This window comes from Leptinotarsa decemlineata, unplaced genomic scaffold (assembly GCF_025532065.1).
Source record: "Leptinotarsa decemlineata unplaced genomic scaffold, Ldec_3_MD MMD2_tig00004677_RagTag_RagTag, whole genome shotgun sequence".
Lineage (NCBI taxonomy): Eukaryota > Metazoa > Arthropoda > Insecta > Coleoptera > Chrysomelidae > Leptinotarsa > Leptinotarsa decemlineata.
Window position 1 is genome coordinate 68,207 of NW_027412610.1, and position 20,904 is coordinate 89,110.

General features: G+C 34.0%; 1 protein-coding gene across 7 annotated transcripts in view; it reads left to right on the plus strand.

The window, feature by feature from the left end:
* The first annotated feature begins 2,614 nt into the window (after positions 1 to 2,614).
* gro (TLE family member transcriptional corepressor groucho) overlaps positions 2,615 to 20,904 on the plus strand; it is a 217,689-nt gene continuing 199,399 nt past the window's right edge. For 6 of the 7 annotated variants that reach the window (XM_074179212.1, XM_074179213.1, XM_074179215.1 and 3 more), the window contains exon 1: positions 2,615 to 2,850. In XM_074179212.1, coding sequence (XP_074035313.1) covers positions 2,839 to 2,850 — 12 coding nt within the window. In that variant the 5' untranslated portion in view covers positions 2,615 to 2,838. The remainder of the gene's footprint in view (positions 2,851 to 20,904) is intronic. The other variant, XM_074179214.1, reaches the window with a different exon arrangement.

The window sequence follows — 20,904 nt, forward strand, 5'->3', positions numbered from 1 at the left end:
CGAAGTCTGCTAGAACCGCATCATTATCTGGCGGAAAATTAAAACGAAAAAATACCAAAATCTCCATCACTTGGAAGGATCGATTGCAGGTTGAGAAATAGTTCTCATGCAGATTCTGTGAAACATGTTCTTTCTTACGAATCAGTAAAGAGTTGCTCTGAAAATCTTGAGAAAAATATTGGATTAGATTATTTAAGAAACACTCGCTACATGAATAACATTTTACAAGTGTTGTTCATGCCGAAGAATTTCAAGAACGAGGTTTTAACGATAAACGAAAACGGAATGTTTCCTACTTATTCATCAAACTCAAACACCTGTTCATGCAGCTGAAATTTCGTGAGAATGTATTATCTTTCCCCCCAACCGATTTCCTGGAGTCTTTGAAGTCCACTAGATACTCGTTAGGACAACAAGAGGATTGTTCCGAATTCTTGGATTTCTTGTTGAATACTCTTCGTGGGCAAAAAAATAGCAGAATCAATACTCCTGAGCGCTCTGGATTGAATCATTCTGTACAGTCTATCTCGTCTTGTGTTTGTGAATCTTTTGCTGGAAAAATTCTCACCTGTTTACTTTGTAGTAAATGTTCAAGAGGTAACAAAAACGTATATTAATTTCTGGAACCTGAACTAGCGTTTCCTAATGAGACTAATAACCAGTCCATGCAAAGCTTTTATTGAATCATCTAAAAATGGAACTTTTAACAGATGATGATCGACTGTATTGCCAAAAATGCGCCAAACTAACTAACTGTTATAAGAAAACAAGTATAGCTGAGGCACCAGTTAATCTAATAATAACACTGATGATCTTCAAACATGACTCAACCTCTGACGGAAGCACCAAATTCTTACGAAGGTTCGTATCTAGCAGACCACTATTATAATATTCATGCAGTCATTGTTCACTGTGGTTCTGGCGTTGAATCTGGTCATTATTACGCCTTCAGATGATGTGGTGCTGTAGGTTTTTCCGGGTTTTCCTGCAGCTGAAAAAGCAAATGCGCCACTGGAATCAATGAAGTCGCCCCGGAGCGCCAATTAACGTTTGTTGTTGTTTTATAATTTCATGATTTGTAGTGAAAACTGTCTTGATACATAAGAGGAAACTTCTGAGTTTATGGTGAAAACAGAGTATTCTTGATAAATTGGCCAGTTTCCAGTTTCACCTTTTACTGAGATATTCGTCTTTGTGAAAGATATATTGATGTTATTGAAATGAACTAGGAGTTTATCTTTTATAAACCTATATGAAATTGTAAATACCCTAAAAAGGATAAAAATAAATGAAAACTCATCATGTGTTGAACTTTCCACTTCATCAAGAAATTTTTCTATATATATATAAAGTATATAAAGTAGTTTGAATTTTAAGATATATATGAGGAAGTTGGCAGATACACATATCATTGAACGAAAAATGTGGGAAACATTCAAAAAAAGAAAGAAAATAACGACATTAAAAAACAAAACTATTTGTGAAGATATGTAATGCTTACACAAAAGTTTCTTTCAGATACAAACTGAAGAAAAACCCCTTTCTGAACAATTACTTTCACATAAATATTGAATAACACATCTTTGTTTGATGATGAAGTAGTCGTGTAAAAAGCTTCTTCCCAGAAAACCGTCTCTTCCCTTTTCAATTCAAATGAAGCTTCCATGTCTGGCTAGGTAATAACCATATCAATGTGTATACATACTGTCATCGTGAAAAGGGCAGATTTGTTTCTTCCGGTGACATAAAGTCTTAATGTTATAAAAAATGACGTGTTTCGTCTTGTAATCTTCTCCAAAATGGTACTAATGGGGTTATCAGACAACTATTATGTACCAAAAAATCGAAGTACACCGTTGAGGTTCCATTTAACACTTTATATCCATACTTTTTCATATGTAACATTGTGTAGCGTTCCTATGAACGCTGTTACAGTTTCGTGGTGAATATGTGTAGTACAAACTGTATAGGGAAAATTGATTTTCGTATACCCCAAAGTTCATATGAATGTAGCTATTAAATCTAATTTCATAACTAATGTTTATGTGAATGTAGGTTTTTTTTTCAGTGTATATCTGAACACAATTTTTGTGTATGCACGAAATGTGTATGCAAAAAATGTTTATCGTAGTTTTTTCCGTATTCCTTTCTCGGGAAGTTCCCACACTTTTCATTCTGACGGAGAAAGTATGAAACTGTGGATCGTAGTGAAATAGCAAAGTTGAAATAGAACTTTAATAAACTTGAGGAATACAATATTACACGTGACCGTCAAACTTTGAATTAAAAACAATTGACAAACAACATTTGGCAACCACATAAAACCATAGAGGGTGAATATAAGTTGCAATTCAGTTCATATTCCAACAAAGTCGAAGAGCTTTTTTCCTAATAAATCAAACTCTCCGGAAAGATACCCTTTTCAATTCAAATTGCAGTTGGCTATTGAGTCATACATATTACCATATATCAATATATCCTTTAAACACAACACTCATTTAAACTCCACTTTCCGGTACTCATCTTGTATGTAAAATATCGAATCCTCGCTCTCCGCCACTGTCGTCCACGTCCACCCCAGAACGACTAACAGTCGAGTGTGACTGTTGTTGCCTCGCCATCGCTTGGCGCTAGTCTCTGTTGGAGTTCCGGATAGAATTGATGTATATTCAGCGTCGTTTCATGTAGATGCCGCGTTTCCACATAGTGTACAGAGTGTTAGAAAGTGTCGGAAAGTTTATTGGTGTCTGAAAAATGTGTCAAGTGTTGTGTAGTGTGTTCTCAAGTGATGGATAGTTTGCTTTTTCTTTGGATATAATTTTATGGCAAGAGAAGACAATGTTCAAGACGGTGAGTGACTGAGGGTATGCCGAGCCTCTTTGTTTTGTCAAAATTGACATTTTATGACATTCATAGAAGAATTCAAATCATAGAGCTACACAAAAAATTGCAGTTAATTTTGTGCCTGTGCGGGATATTTAAAAATTCCAAAAGCAACTAAAACTTCAGTGTTCGTTCTTTCTCACTAAGCCCAAAAAAAATTTTGAATATTTATGTTGTTGTTATGTTGACATATTTCAGAACAATAATGGTTCGATTTCTTTGTACGTATTTATTTTCGAAATATTCATCGATAACTCTATACCATTCCGAAATGAAATTCTTTTGAAATGTAATTAACTTACATACCTACGCTAACCCCGAAGACTAAAAAAGTTACTTGTGATAAGCGTTTTTGTTATAAAACAAATTTTGGAGAAAGCATAGTCACATGGATATTTTGAAATTCTTCATTGTACCTATAATATAACGCCGGCCGTTGGGAGAACGTTTCATGAAGCTTTGTTGACAGTTAAAAAATAAGTCGTGGTCATATTTCGGCACACCATACATCGATTGTTTCGAATATCGGACTTGACTCGAAAGTTATTGTCGAACTTTTGAGAATAGGTACTTTTCTAACATCCACATTTTTAACAAATGTCCTCAATTTGTCGTACTACAGATATTTTAATGGCAAATAGATTACCATGTAGGTTGAAAATTCATTGAAATCTCTTAGAAATTGCGAAGCGATTATAAAATGAAAACTTCAGGTTTGATTTGAATTTACCCCAAAAGATGATATTCTTAAAATGTGTTGTATTTCAAGGGATGCTTCTTCTAATAGGTGTCCCTTATTTTATTGCCTCGTTTTTTATTTCATTCTTGAATGAAATGAAAATATTTTTTATTTTATCTCTGCATGTTATAAGGTTTTTTATTTCTGCACAAATCGCATACTTGGTACTTCGGTTGGTACCTATGCAATTACTCAGGAGGAATTAAGTTTTTCTGAGGTGTCTACAACAATATTGTAACTCGTGATTCAACTTTTGAGGCATACATAGCCTTGCAGTCGTCAGTACAGGAATATTTTGTTGAAAAAATCGCTACAAAGCAACCGAGACGGAAACATTACACAGCATGAGATAAAGGTTTTTACCTGGGACTTATTCAAAATGAATAACAATGGAAAGGCATCTTCATAAGTTCTAAAGATACCGACAATTCATTTAGAAAATATCTGCGCTTCATTTTTATATTCAGTGATTTGTAAAATACTTATACTAAAATTCCATAATAGTAGATACTACATTCTCAGAAATATTATTGCATTATATATTTTATCATCTTCTATTCAAATAATCATTAAAGAACTTTCTGCTAATGAAATATATTCAACAGCATCAATGTTCATTAAATGATTATCTCTTTTTATAATTATAAAAGTTTAGGTCTGTTTCAACACTGATAAAAGTTTTGGAATTTCTTTTATAGAAACTCTATATTTGAAATACCCTTTTCAATAATATAATAAATAATCATGGTTTTGTATAATACCTATACATTAGATGAACATAAAAGAGCAATAATACACTTTCTACACTAAAAATTACTTGAAAGTAAACCGGGAGTATCGTCTTGAAGGTAGAAAGATTTATTATTCAGATGAGACTTGGTTGTCTCAAAGGTATGGCAAGATTTAGAAATAAAAAGTTGTCGACAAGCTTTTATTGATGGCTCAGCAAAGGACTGAGGCTCATTATAAGTCATATGTACTTGTGATATACTGTTTGGAACCTTCGGTGTAGTAATGAATATTACTGGAGTTTTTTCCCAACACCAAATCGTAATGATTTGGTGTTGGGAAAAAACTCCAGTAATATTCATAAGTCATATGGGCAGCGATTCGATTTTTTTAGAAAACGGCTTGTTACCCTTCGAGTCCAAGAAAACTAGCGACTAATACGAGGAGATGGACAAGTTCGAGAGTTGTTTTTTTAAGATTTTACCAAACCTTCAACCAAACTCTGTAGTCATGGACAATATGTCCTACCACAGACAATTGGAGCGGTCACCAACAACTGCCTGGCGAAAAGCTGATACCATTAACTGGCTGTCTCACAAAATATCACAAGTCTAATTACTCAATATTTCAAGAAAATATATACCTCAGTTGAATGAATATGTTGTCGATGAAATGGCTCGTGAGAGGAATATAATTGTACACCGCCTCCTTCCTCGCCATTGTAAGCTAAACCTGATCAAGCTAATATGGTCTCAAATAAAAAACCAAGTGGCGAGGGAAAACTTGACTTTCAAAATAAATGAGGTAAAAGGCCTAGTAGCTACTGCGATAGAAAATTTCACACCCGAGTCATGGAAAAAATGCACTGAATATACAATAAAAGAAGAAGACAAAATGTAGGATCTCGACACTAGAATGGACATTGCAATTGATTATTACCTTGAATAATAGCGATCGCGAGTTGCTCATTATCCGACGAGTTTTCTTCAGACGATAACGCAAATAATTTTAAACTGTTTGGGGTGGTAGCGGTTTATGTGATTATTTTTTTGCGATTATTTGCAGAATTTCACAAAAAATCAAGATAGACCACATGGGGTCAATTTTGCATAAATTAGATGCAAACTTTTCCTAAAACGACTTTCTTGATTTTTTTGTGGAATGCTGCAAATAATCGCAAAAACCACGTGATTGATCCAAATGTTAAAATTGGAATTTTGGTCTAAAAATTTGAATTAATGCCTTATTTTAGATTATAAACATCATTCATCATTTTACAAAACTTTGTGAAAAACACAAACATTTTCACGTTTTATTACTTTACTGAAGTCCTGTACATCCGATCACAGATTTTTTTATGTCAATTTTATTTCCACATACCTAATGTCAATTTTTCATAAGAATTACTTTTTGTCATAAAATTGATAATGAAGATTTTCCTCCTCTTAGCAATTCTACCCGTGGACACACTGTATATTTGTTTTCATAAAATTATTATAATTTAATTATTATTTGTGAATATAGTGCAATACACTTGAAGTTGAGTTTTCCTCATCTGTTTAGTATAATTTCCGTACGCCACTGCAAGAGATGGATTAAGACAAAAAACGTCACAGTTATTTCTGACAATTTAGTTCCTACTATTTTGGAATTGTAGTAAAGTTCTTTAAGCAACAATTGCAATATTTAAGTTTCACTAGTTGATCAAATGTAAACATATTTTTTTCTACTATCTCCACTAGGAAAGTATGAAATTGAAAAGTTTTTTGGCTTAGTTATCTCATTATTAGCGTTATAACAATATATCCCATTCGTTTCAAAATATTTCATATGTGTGAACACAAATATATATTACTATATAGCCATTGAAACATATGTATTCATTTGAAATTATTTTAGATTTAATTTATGCCTATTGCACCTAGAATTTAACAAATTTAATTAATGTGCTTCGCTACTATCGATCGTCAGTAAAACTCTCACTCTAAGAAAAGTGTACACTAGATATATGGAGATTGGCAATTGGAGAAAATGCTCAGTGATATGGCAGAATGATTTTTTTCAGTTTCATTATATTGAAAAAACCAAATCAGAAATCAAAGTTTAATTCGATTGAATGAGACAGAAACATTCGTAAAAAATTCAACTACTTACTACTCTGTTGTTGCGACGGGTTACTTAGAAATTACTTTTTCTTTATAAAATATTCTTATTGCCTTAGCAATATGGTTATGAACGTTAATTTTCTTTTTTTTACAAACCATCTCATTCTTTATATATGGGAGGGATATGAATATACTAAGAATTTTAAGCTTCTATTACCCCTATCAGCGATTTTCCATATGTTGTTTTTTCAAAAAAACAGTAGGTTCTGCTTCACTCTCAATTTTAAATTATAAATTCTTCAAAATTAAGAATTCTCGATTCTGGAAAAACTACATACATCTATATTCTGAAAACATTCTATTTTTATTTGATGGAGTCAAGGCCGATTGAGGCTTATTCAATGTCAGTTGTTCGGATAATGATAATTCTTATAGTTATGTGATTATCTACGGAATTTACGATTCTTGCCTCTACTAACAAATCCAGTCAACAATGTTTTTGTTTTTCTCTACTGCCTCAGTAAAATTCGTTGTTGCTCTTCATTCATCATGAAAATTTTATTAAAACTATTTAATAATAATAACGTAACCCACAGATAATTTTTCTATAAATATGTAGGAAATTGAAGAACTTACGACTACTTATATATTGAAACATCTCCAGGAGTCAGTTTCTTAGGCAGCGAAGTTGTAGGCGAACATAATTGAGTTGGTTAAAAAGTGAAAATCTATAAAGTCTTTTTATGGTTGTAAGTATATAGTGAGTAACTAAACAATATGTTACAATGGCATCAATAATAAATACGAGTATATTTTGCATACCTGTGATACTTTCCATTTTCGGTTGAAAAGAAGATAACGTTGTGATTCGATCCGACCTAATAGCGCTTCAATTAAGTAACTATAGTCCGTTCATAATTTGTTGATAGCTCACTGGAAGTTTGACCCTCATTAGAGAACTGAAATACAGAGAGGACAGCTAATATGATATAATAACAAAAACCAAACTAAAACTGGCAGTTTAGGATGTTTTCGACTAACCCACCTTGTATCTGAAGAAATACAATACAGCTATAAAACTTTTAATCCGATTATGTAGGTATTTTGAGTGGAAATGAGTGACCAGTGTCGTAGAGTATATGATTAAAACATTAGTTACTTTAAATAAATAAATATATTAATATTCTTAAACTGTAGGTACTGTAAACTGTATTTTTATTTTTAAAAAATTTCTTTATTTTATTCAAAAATAATAAGTTACTTGCAATTTGTAAAAGATACATTTATTTAATTAATACCTATTTTTAAATGATATAAACTACGATTACTTACAAAACTATTCAAATTCAAAATAAACAGGATCATCTTCGGAATCCGAGTCGTCTTGCAGGTTAATGATTAGCAGTTGTGTCTCTACAGTCGCATCAATTATATTGTCAAGATCCCAAATTTTTTGTTCTTCTTCTATTGCTTGTCTTACTGCATCTCGCCAATTTTGTTCTGTAATATGTTGTAAAGACTCATATAACAATTCACGTACAGCTTGTATTTTATAAGACGTATTTTTTCTAGCCACATAGCTTTTCATTTGTGCCCAAATGAGTTCAATTGGATTTAATTCGCAGTGGTAGGGTGGAAGTCTAAGGACTGTGATGTTTCGTCTTTCCGCCATTTTGTCAACTAGGTATTTCTTGAACTTAGATTTGTGTTGCCGGGCAATTTTTAAAAGTTCTGCTTTAACCATTCCATCTTCGTGAGGCAGGGACTTATTTCGCAGTCAGACAATGATATCCTGTTTCTTCCACGCAGTCGTTGGAAGTCTTTCAACTAGTCGTGAATGATAAGGTGCATTATCTAATACTATAATTGAGTTTGGTGGTATATGTTCAATCATCTGCTCAAAATACTCTTCGAAAACATCAGCTGTCATCTCCTCGTGATAGTCTTTTGTGCTTTTGGATTCAAATTCCAACAAACCATGCTTAGCAAATCCTTTTTCACTGCCAATGTGAGAAACTATTAATCTACTGCCTTTACCAGAGGGTGGGGAAATACCAGTAGACCAACCTTCCATAAAGGCTTGCCTGGAGCTTGATATATTTTTATCTGTCCAAATTTTTGTGAGAGTATGACCTGCGTTTACCCACGTTTCGTCCTGATAGTAAATTGGCCTTCCTTCAGCCCGAAATTTTCGTATAGATCTTAGATACTTTCTTCTCCAACCTATTATCACTTCCCGGTCAATCAAAAGTGATTTTCGGACTGATTTCTCTCACCGGAAATTTAATTCTTTTAAAACTTGCCACAATTTGGTTCGTCCGACATGAGGCAAATTCGGGTCGTCTCTAACTTCTTGTAAAATTTTGTTTAAGTTGGGTATTTCTTTTTTGTAAAAAAATTCGTGAATTTTCCTTCGAATACCATTTTTGGCAAATTCATCAATTTCAATAGGTTTTCTCCCCCTCTTTAAGTATTCGTTTGTATTTGGGTTAGCTATACCTTTTTTTTTTCTTTCTGATAGGAACCTATATATTGTTGACTCCCCTACGCCCGTCATGTTGGCACAACTCTTGATTATGTTCTGAACAGTGTTTGTGGGATTCTGAGAAACCAGAGCATCGTGAACGGTCAAAACAATAGTCTTCTCTCTTGGTGAATAGACAGACTTAATGACTGTACGCAACAGTACCGGTGTAAAACTTGATGATGTTGATGATGATGACGAAGCCATCGCAAGCAATCAAACAAAACAAGCACGAACGAAAGGTACGTATATGTTTGTAGGAATATGAAAAAAAGTTACTCACGCACTGCACAAAATTCGCAAAATAAATATTAGAGACGTTAATTACTGCCGTAGACGCCGAAACACCAACGAGCCGTAAATTAAATGCGATTAAAAAATGTACTAAACCAAAAATTATTTTCGTTCGTAACAACTTCACCCTTTCAAGGTAAGTTTCGAATATAAACTGAAGCTTTATATTTAATGAATAAACACCTCAGGAACCTCCGCCTATGATTTTACGAGTTTTACGACCGTTTTATGACTTGGGCCCTCATTTTGTGCTATCGACAAATTATTAACGGACTATAGATACTTTACCAATTGAAGCATTTGAATGAATGATGAAGTCCAGTATTGTTATCAATTATCAGTGTTATATAAAAAAATTTGGAGAAAGCCGTAACCACCATGTCCTTAACATTTAAAAGGCTTTAACATTTTGGGCAATCATCAATATGGCTTTCGGAAACAAAGATCAAGAGACGACTTTCTATCGTATGTCACCCATATTTGGAATAACGCAATCGAGAAACATGGAGAGCCGAGAGCTGTTGCGCTTGATATTTCTAAGGCCTTTGACCGTATATGGATTTTGAATAGAACTGGCTGATACTTGATGAATATCCATATTATAACTATTTAATACAGTTTATTGTAAAACCCTTTATAATGAAAATCATACAATAAAGTGTAATAATTAGTTTTTTTTCATATATGGGTTTGCTGGGCAAACTTCAACACTATAGCTTGTCGGATCATTTTTGGTTTATGGCTCTCCAGCTTCCTGAAAGAATGTTACCTGCACGTGACCGTTGATGGATATCTTTCGAACACTTTTACCATCAACGCATGTTGTCTCCTACCCTCTTTTTTATTGTATATCAACGACTCATTGGAATAAAACAATAATCCAATATATTGCTTTGCTGACAATAGCACACCTTGCTCGTCATTCCATTTGTATTCTCGGACATCGGCACCGGCAGCAGAAGGTTGCATATGCTAATGAGGATTTGGAGGTGATTTCGAATTAGGGTGAAAGTAACCAGATTCAATTCAATGCCCTCAGGCATCTGTTTTCTCCAAAAAGATGAATGTCTCTCTTTTATAAATACTTTCATGGGAGGTGTTCAAGTGACTTGGCACATTTGATTCCATATCAGAACATAGCAGAACGTAACAGACTGTGGCTGCTCATTGTTTTGAGGTTCAACTGAGTACACCTCGAACCTCATTGTGTGAGAACTCTTTCATTTGGAGAACTGTGTTAATGTGGGATAAACTTCCTGATAATGTTTTTCCAAATGAATTTAATCTTCAGCGATTCAAATCCAAGCGCCGTGAGGTTTTTTCTGTAGTGCTTGTGTAAGGTCCTTAAAGAATTATATTCAGTGACTACTTCCTTGGATAATTCCGTTTTTTCTCCAGTAAAACGATTTAGCAAATGCGAGAATGAGAGAAAAAAATGAAGTTGTGAAAGCACCAAAACAATCTTTAGAAAGAAAAACTGTTGATGAAAACAATAAACTTCCAAATAGAACAGTACAGTCATTATATTTTAATAAAGAAATACCTACCCTCGACAAAATAATGGAAACCTTGATAGAAGACCAGAGTATGTCCGTCCAATTATAGGCAGAGAGAAATTGTGGAAAACTTATTAAATTTCAACTGAGAAAAACAAAACAGAAAATCATTCCTTATCGAAAATGATGAAATTATCTGCTGGAGGAAACATTACCTGAAGCAGATAAGAGAGTTTCGATCTGAGAATAAAAAGATGTATTATCTGGATGAAACTTAGCTCAACGAAGGATATACTACAATTGGGAAGATGTGGCAAAACAAAAACATTACGTAAAGCATTCTTAGAAGGCTAGTCTACCGGATTGAATTCGCCTTCTGGAAAATTAAAGCATCTGATTATTACCCACATTGGAAGTGATAATGGTTTTGTTGGGAGCGGTTTACTGATTTTTGAGTCAAACCATTCTGGCATGAAGACATGAACGGCGATGTATTTGTAGAATATTCTGAGCAAATGTTAGATCCCATTCCACGCAACTCTGTGATTGTAATTCCAGAAAAGTAAAAAGAATATTAACTAATATGAACATAGAGAAAAGCGGATTTAATTGAGTGTATTCGACAAGAGATTTAGAATTTACATATATTTAGTTGCAAATTGTCAAATATAAAATCCCACTTCCTAAAATAATTGTTTTGTCAACTATAATAATGAACTTGTGTAAAATGTGACTTGTTTGTAGTGTTTGTAGACTTTACGGTCACATGTTTGTGGTGTATTTATTATACTCTGTTATTTCCTGCTCTGTAATTGGGCTATGTCCTGTAAAGTATTGTATTACAAATAAATGAATAAATAAAGAGATGAAGAAAACATATCCTGAAGAAGCCAACTTGGTTGGTGAAACGCGCGTCGTGAAAGTATTTGATTTCTGGTGATTAGGAGAAGTGCCTGTTTTTTTTGACTCGGTTAGCGGTTTGCATTCATTATGAATTTCTAGTACTCTCTACTATCAGAAAACAGTATAATTTCAGAAACTATATTGAGATAAGTATATAGTGTACACAAAAAATTAATTGTATTTAGTACGTCGGTACCAAGCCTCAAATTCTCACAATAGTTAATCCTCATAAGTCATCCGAAGGCGACATCCAGAGTTTATACCCTCCTGCATACCAAATGGATATTTTATGATGATTGGAAAAGTAATAAATCCTACCCACGATCGTTCTTTTATTTCAGTTCTTTCATTAACAAATAATGGTATTGTGTTGTTGTGATCAGACTTGAGTTGGATCGGAAAGATTTCAAATTTCAATAATAAGTTGATTGGCATATACTAGTTGTATTATATATACACAATGAAACTCCAGTTACAGTCGTCCACCGGTTATACCAACTTGGATAGCGAAACGCGCGTCGAGGGACAATATTATGTGATATGCTTCCGAAAGATTCATTTTTCGCCAGATTTTCCAATTATACCTATCGAGAAATAAGAATGTCTGTACTTACTTAATGACCGTAATATAAATCAACCCCGTTATTAAAATAGAAATATGTAAATACAATCAACCAAAAGACTCGCCGAAAGGCTATACTTCACAGACGATATAACCGATCGCATGCAATCGTACCGACAGATCGACAGAACAAAAACCAAGAAAGTACTTGATAAAAATAGCTGCGTAAACGCAAGCAAGTGGAACCACCTATGTTTCGCTCGCGTTTACGTAGCTATTTTTATCAAGTGTTTTCTTGGTTTTTTCTCATTTTGTCTTCAATCGAGGACCGCCTGCCCGGTACTGACGATGCCCAATAGGCTGAAACAGCTGTCTACCGGTGGCTCTTAAATTGAAATCAATATAGGAGTGATTAAAAAGTACTTATCTATTTATTATATATATATATATATATATATATATATATATATATATATATATATATATATATATATATATATATATATATATATATATATAGAAACAGAAGTTAATATCGGACATAGCACTCATGAAAGTGGCAAACCATAGACACGTGTTTCGGGCAGCCAAGTGTAAGGATGGGCAACACTTGGTTACTAAAAGATAGAAATACAAATGCACGGAGCCACCAACAGGAGCCAACCGCACATTTGTGGTTTCAGTTGATAGATCTCGTGTTCACAAGAAAACTATCAAAATCACCACGGAGGCAGCCACAGCCACCTGCGTGACATCCGGGTCCAGGAAATTATACAAATATGAAAGTTATTGAGTGTCTTGATATAGAAACAGAAGTTAATATCGGACATAGCACTCATGAAAGTGGCAAACCATAGACACGTGTTTCGTGAACACTAAATCAAATCGAAACATATGTCTAAACCATGTAAATACCAATAGAAATACAAAATAAAAAGTTACATTTCGGTGTGCCTTCCACCACGTTCAATGCAATCAATTGTGTTTTTTAAAACATCTTTAACTGCATTCTTTATACTACGGGTTTTCGTGCTTACAACACATTCTCGAATAACTGCCTCTAAATGGTTTATATCTCGAAAAGGTCTTTGCTTATACACCTTTTGTTTTAAGTAACCCAACAAGAAGAAATCTAGTGGGGTTATATCAGGAGATCTAGGCGGCCAAAAGTGTTCCATATTGCGACTGATTACTTTGCCTCTAAATATTTCCAAAAGACGCTCTTCAACCACCCTTGTAGTATGAATAGGTGCACCATCACACTGATACCACACAACATTTCTTACTTGAAGGGGCATATTATCCAAAACTTCAGATAGTTCGGTATTCACAAAGTGTAGGTAGTCCGCAGAATTTAAATTATGTCTAAAAAAGTATGGTCCTATAATTTGATCGTTCAATATGCCACACCATACATTCGTCTCAAACGAATATTGATCTCGACATTCGATTACGAAATGTGGGTTTTCTTTGACCCACCACCTGCAGTTTTGCGAGCTCACAATGCCATTTGAAGAGAAGGTCGCTTCATCTGTCCATAAAATTTGATAAGGAAAATGATAATTTTCTTCTTTTTCCCCTTGAAACCAAAAAGAAAAATACTAGCGCATATCGAAGTCCCTTTCTTTTAATGTATTGATAAATTTCGGTTTATAAGGCGTAAATTTATTTTTGTGTAAAATACGTCGTACACTCTCTCGGTTAACATCTGTTCTATCTGCAATATCTTGAATACTTGTTTTTTTATGTTCTACGACATCCAAACATATTTCAAATTCCACTTCTTCGGTATGTCTAGAAGGCTGATGTGCTTTTCTAAAATTACTCTCAACCGAGCCAGTAGATTTAAACTTAGCTATTATCCTACTAACTGTTGACTGATGAATATTTCTTGCAGGATGTTTGGCATTGAAAATATCAGCTACTTGTCGGTGACCGGTATTCTCGCCGCATATTAAAACGATTTCAATTTTCTCTTGAAGATTCAGCATTTTTAACAACACACTAGACAACGAATAAACTATTTCAAATCTAAAACTGATAAACAATATTTTGAGTTATTCAACAAATGTCATATGACAATAAAATATTTTGCTTATTCAGTTCAGTTCAATTGTTTCCACAGTACCCTTAATTTGATTTCGTTGTAATTTTTCGTAATTAGTAAATCAAAGTTTAACTGTTTGAAAAGTGCAGTAATGAATAAATTATTGACTTTTCATTGATATTGTTTTTTAATTATGCTTATGTATCAAGCTATTTCGCAAAAAGTAGAAATAAAGTGGAATATTCATCTGTTTTTAAAAACTGTATCAACTTTGCATCATTTTTGGCATAATTTTTTCTGGTGTTTTAAATTTTTGCGAAATAAGTTTGTATTTAGAATTGCAAATGGTAATAAAAATGCGTTGGAAAGATAAGTTAGGCATAAAGCACTAACTTTGTTGGGATTTGGCTAAATTTGAGAAATCGGCAAATGTCAAATTTTCGAAAAACTGTAAAAAAACTAAATTTGTACTAGAGAGCTAAAAATTGGTATATGGGTAAAAAATGAAAAAACAATCATCTTTTCTCTTTACCGATTTTCGAAATTTCGAGCAATAACTGCTTTTCTGAACATTTTTTGGAAAAAATGTCAAATTAGAAAGGGAAGAAAAATAACTAATCGGTCATATGCATGTCATTTTGCATCATTTTTAAAGCACAACCTAATGGAGTTATCAAAAGTTTCTTGAAGAGATGAACAAAAAAAATCCCATTTGATGCGGACTTTATGTGTGACACACAAGGAGAAGAGGGATCGACAAGACAAGCTGTAGGTTGATTGGATAGATTGCATGCTTAGGGAAAGAGTGGTATATACAACCATTATGGAGGAAACAGTCGTGGCACGGGTAGCAAGGGGCTGTCCTCAGGGGGGGGTTCTATCCCCTCTATTATGGAACCTTGTAATGGACGAGCTACTATGTCTCTTGGACCATAATGGGTATAAAGCACTAGGCTATGCAGACGACTTAGTCATCTTAGTCCAGGTAAATACAATAATGTCGTGAAGGGATGCATGCAGCAGGCCCTGAACATTATAACAAGATGGGCCGAAGAAGAAGGGCTTAACATAAGCCCATCCAAATCGACCATTGTAGCATTCACCAAGAGGACTAAAACGGAGGGTCTCGAACCTCTAAAAATTCGAGGTGAAGAAATACAAGTGTCGGGGGAGGTTAAATATCTGGGAGTAATCCTAGATTCCAAACTGACCTGGAACCAACACTTGGACAGGTTAAAGAGAAAAGCGGAGGTAGCACTGATGCTCGCCAGACGAACCTATGGAAAAACATGGGGGCTAAAACCCCAGACATGGTATATTGGCTATACACGATGCTGGTTAACCCATGATAACATACGCATCTCTGGTCTGGTGGCCAAAGATGAAGCATGTGACCGCCATCAACAAACTAGGCAAGGTGCAAAGACTTGCATGTTTGGGAAATGACGGGAGCAATGAAAACTACCCCAACAGCTGCATTGGAGACACTCCTGAATCTACCTACTTTACACTTTGTGATAATGGGGGAGGCCAGGATGGGCCAATTCAGACTGGAAAACTCACGGAACTACAAAACAGAAATTTTGGAATAAGGAGGAGCACATATTGAATATGTGCACGGACCATATGACACCGAAGTACACCTTTAACACAAACTTCACGGCCAAAATCATAAGCCGTGAAGAGTGGAAGACCATAAGTCATCCCGAAAACATGTTTGGAAAAAACACCTGGTATACAGATGGATCGAAGACCAAACATGGAACGGGAGCTGGAAGATACCGAGCGGATAGACTAAACTACAGCTATCCGCTAGGACTATACACATCCGTCTTTCAGGCGGAAGTGTATGCTATCTTGCAGTGTGCGAGGCTTATTAAATTGAGACCTCAAAGAAATGAGCGGATCATTATTTTTACAGACAGCAAGAGCGTACTGGGGGCTCTGACAAACCCGAAGGTGACATCAAAACTGGTCTGGGAATGCCATGAAGAACTGAATGCAAACAGAAACAAATTAACTTTGTACTGGGTGCCAGGGCATTCAGGAATCACAGGTAATGATAAAGCTGATGAATGCGCTAGACGCGGATCATCAACTTCATATATAGGTCCTGAACCAGCTCTGGGAGTACCAAAATCATTGGTACGAAACCATATTAGGACATGGACCAATAAGAAGCACACAGAGTACTGGACAAAAGTACCTGGCAACAAACACAGTAGAACCTTCATTAGGTAACCGTCCGAGAAAAGAACCGAAGAGCTACTTCAATATAGTAGGAATCGGCTCAGAATAATTACAGGGTTACTAACCGGTCATTGTCCGCTTAGAGGACACCTGAATGAAATGGGGCTGTACAACAGAGACCTCAACTGCAGATTATGCAACGAAGGGATAGAAATAGCTCTACACATCTTATGCGAATGTGAGGCACTGAATCACAGGAGGCAGGCAATATATGGACGTACAAAATTACGCCCAGAAGAATATGACGAACATCCAATACAGAACCTGTACAAACTAGCAGGAAACGAGACTGATGGAATGGGTGTCATGAGAAGATGGGAGAATAAACGCAATAACCTCAAGAGGCTGCAGTGTTTTCTGGAGACGTGGACTGAATAAACAATTCAGACAGCTCCCAAGGTACAAAAAAAAACATAAGTACGTTAAAATATGCAAGTGACGTATTCCTGAGACAATTTTAAGAAAAAAAGTCTATATAAACTTATGTCCGAAAATGGTTCGTTTCGGAGATACGGGGTGTTGAAATTGAATTTTTTTGTTCGCTTTTTGAAAATAACTCTTGCAAAAAATAAGTTATTTGCACGAAATTCGGTACCCGGGGTTTTTTTGAAGTGGGAAATCATAATTTTGTAATAATTTTCATGTAACATCTAGAGGGCGCTGCATACGCTGTCATTATTTATTTCAAATTGCCCTAACTTTTTTGACAGCAAACTTTTGGTACTTTTCATGAAAAAACCTAATTTCCAACCCAACGGTGTCAAAACTATATTGACACCCAAAAATCTAGAAATCGGGAAAATCAGCTATTGGATTTCCTACCTACTAAATAGCAAAATGGTTCACTAAAAGTTTGAAGGCTTGGCTATTGCGGAATCAGGTTTCAGTATCAAAAAGTCCTTAGAGTTTATACAAAAAACATCGTTCTGCAAAAAGGTGAGATTTTGGATTCTTTCGATGTTAGTTCCTTATTTCCTAGCGTCCCAATTCCACAGACTCTTACAATACCACAGGGAACTACTAAAGAAAAATAATTTCATTACTAACGAAATTGATGAATTTGTTTCTCTCACTCATTTGTGTATGAAACAAAATCTTTCCCAGGTAAAAACGACGAAAACCAAGATAGATATCACCATACCACTGATGTACGAAGAACTTTGGAAAGATTTTCAAGCAACTAGGTATGAAGGTGGTTTTTAAAACAAGTCATACACTACAGAGCCTTTTAGGAAATCCAAAAGACAAAGTCGAGAATTCGGAAAAGTCTGGAATTTACGAAATTGTAAGGACTGCGATGCAAAATATTATGGGCAGACAAAAAGATCTATTAAAATAAGAACACTTAAGCACACCTAAAATATGGAAGACCAGAAAAATCAGCAGTCGCGCATCATATTTTGCAACAAAACCATTCGATAGATAAATATAAAAAAAAACGTTTTTTCAAAACCTTAAAGAACAATAGAATTTATGATTAAAAAAAACGGTTCCTTAATTTTAATATTTAGTTGCAAAAAACGATTGTTAATTAACAAACGCATTATTTAGCAACAAAGAAATTTTTTTAAGAAACCATTTTTTTTCTAAAAATCATGATTTTTTTCAATTAACATAATGCAAAAAAAAGTTTTCGAATTGCTTATAAACAATGTATTTGTTTATAATAAATTCATTAACAATAGCTGTAAAAAATAAAAAAAATATTATTAATTAGTTCTTAGCCATGAGACATTGAAACAATCAAAAATTAGAAAAAAATTTTGTAATGTATTTTTTATTAAATTATAATTTTCAATTGTCAATAAAAAAATAGAAAATAAAAATTTTTTTATTTTGGCAACGGTAATCTATTTTTTTGCCTATTAAGGATAACTTCACCAAAGGAAAAAAATACCAGGGTTTTAGTTTAATAATTATAGGGATTTTTATATTAACTTTCAATTCAGCAAAAGTTATTAATTAACAAATTTATAATTAACGTTAAAATTGGGATAAAAATTTTTCGACTGCGGATTATTGTTTATTGATGTATCCCAACATTACACGAATTTTTTCATTCCTTAATATTTACATTTAATATGTTTAAATAATTTTTTTTGTTTTTATGTCAGAGTGACGAAAGGCGCGCGGAAGCCAGACTACCCGCTTTTGGCTCTATTTTAAGGGCTCTGTAAAAATTATAAATAATCGAGATACAGTTTCGGAAGTCGGGACTTTTTTTAAGCAAATTCATTGATCTTTTCAAATCTTTTTTCAAATTTCCAAAATTTTTAAAATTTTCCGAGATATTAAGAAAAAACTAAAGCCCCATTTTTTTCACTTAATTGTTTATGACTTTTGTAATTTTTATCGGCGCGTTTTCGGACCTTTCCTTAAACTTTCTAGGCAAAAATACGAATCGAATGACACCTTGGTCGTAATTTTTGGACAGGGCTGAAAAATGTTACAAGAAAAAGTATATGTGAAGTAGACTATAGCTAGAAGAGGTATCTATGGTATAGATAAAGATATTTATTGTAAGTATTCAGTTTAATCTTCCTCTTGAAGATGATAACTTGGTGATCGAAACACGTGTCTAGAGGTGTTAAAATAACGGTTCGGTGTTGGGAAAAAACTCCAATAATATTTATTACTACACCAAAGATTCTAAACAGTGCATCACAAGTAAAAAAAAACATTGTTGCTCATGAATTTTTTTAAACCATTTTTCCTAGGTATGAACTCCGCAATCTGAATTTTTTTCATTTGTTTTGAATTTTTTCTTGATTTTTCCAAACGAGTAGTTCTGTCAGCTTGATATACAGGTAGCCCCAGTATGAGTCTTCATAAATGAATGAGAATCATCCATTAACAAAAATTAATGGACGACAACTGTTTATTATTCATTATCGATGGTCGAAAGGAATCGACAATTGATCCGAACATTACCTTTTGCAAAACAATATTATTTACAGGAATATAGGATAACATTGCTAACTGGGAGATATCCATAATTTTTCTTTCCTAATATCGATTCTTTCAACGTATTAAATCCGACTTCTTTCGTTTAGGTACGACTTTTCAAAAAAATCATTACAGGAATATGTATATTGCGGTACCTATCTACCACAAATATTCTATAATGACATTCAAATTGCAATAATTTCCAAAGAAATGCGTTTCTAGGGTCCAGTGAGTTGTTGTTATTCGACCAATACTGGTAAAAGAACTTTCAACATTTGATTTTCACAATGAAGTTCTCTACGGTGGATATGTTAACTTGATATCAAGTTAGCAGAACTACCACATGTAAAAAAATAGGGCCGCAAAATGTATTTTTCCCTTCACAACAAATTGTCGTCAATTAAGTATTCGATAATTGAAAAATAGATTTCATTAATTTTACTGCAAAAGATATAGGTGCCAAAGATATTTGGTTACTTATTAGAAATTTATATGAAGACCGAGATGAAGACCTTCAATTCGGAAAAGCTTGTCGTTATCCAACTTGAGGTGTATGACAGATTTTTAAACACGCTTTACGTTTTTTCAAAGATAATAAACTTGAATAATTCTCTCAAAAGGGGTTATTTTCGATGTTATGTCCTCTTACCTCGTTGATATTTCTAAAAGCAAGAAGTCTTGAAAGAGTCTAAAAATGAAATCTTTTTCGTTTGGATTCTGATAGTAAGTAACGTTCTCTGAATTGTTTAATCCTTAGTTTTTTTGTAGGCAGATATTTTTTGTCTTGTTAAGATAACAAAAGCCATTCAAAATACATCTGAAATTTGAGTAGTTTCGAATATTTGTTTTGTCTTTAACTGCTCGTTTGCTACCTCTCCAAAAGAATTCATCCCCACAAAAAAAATGCTTCTCCCGAAGGATATTGACTGTTTGACGAAGTTGGTTTTGAAAAAAATATTTCAAAATTCTAATTGCATTCAACCCTCTGTCACCTAAGGGGCACCACTTAGAATTCTCCAGGACATTGCAAAATACGAAGTTAGAAAGGGGTGGTCTCACCTTTTAAAGTGAAATCTCAAGCACGCCAGAAACATCTTATTTAAATGTATTCGAATGGAATAACCATTCTTTTCATATTATATATTCAAGTGACAGATTTTCACTGAACAGAACAGAATGAACCCGCAATATGTATTTAGCTATACAATACTCTGTTTGAACATGCCTGAGAAAGCTATTGAATAGCGTGCTCATATTCTGTATGACAAATCTTTTGTATAGTGAAACACGTGTTGGGGTTTTGTAAACAATGGCTTCCTCGAGCGTATTCATAGTATTTATGAACTTATACTCTACAGTCTATATGAACACGCTATTTTATATAGCGAAATACGTGTCGCAGTTTTGTAAACTGAAAATCTTAAAA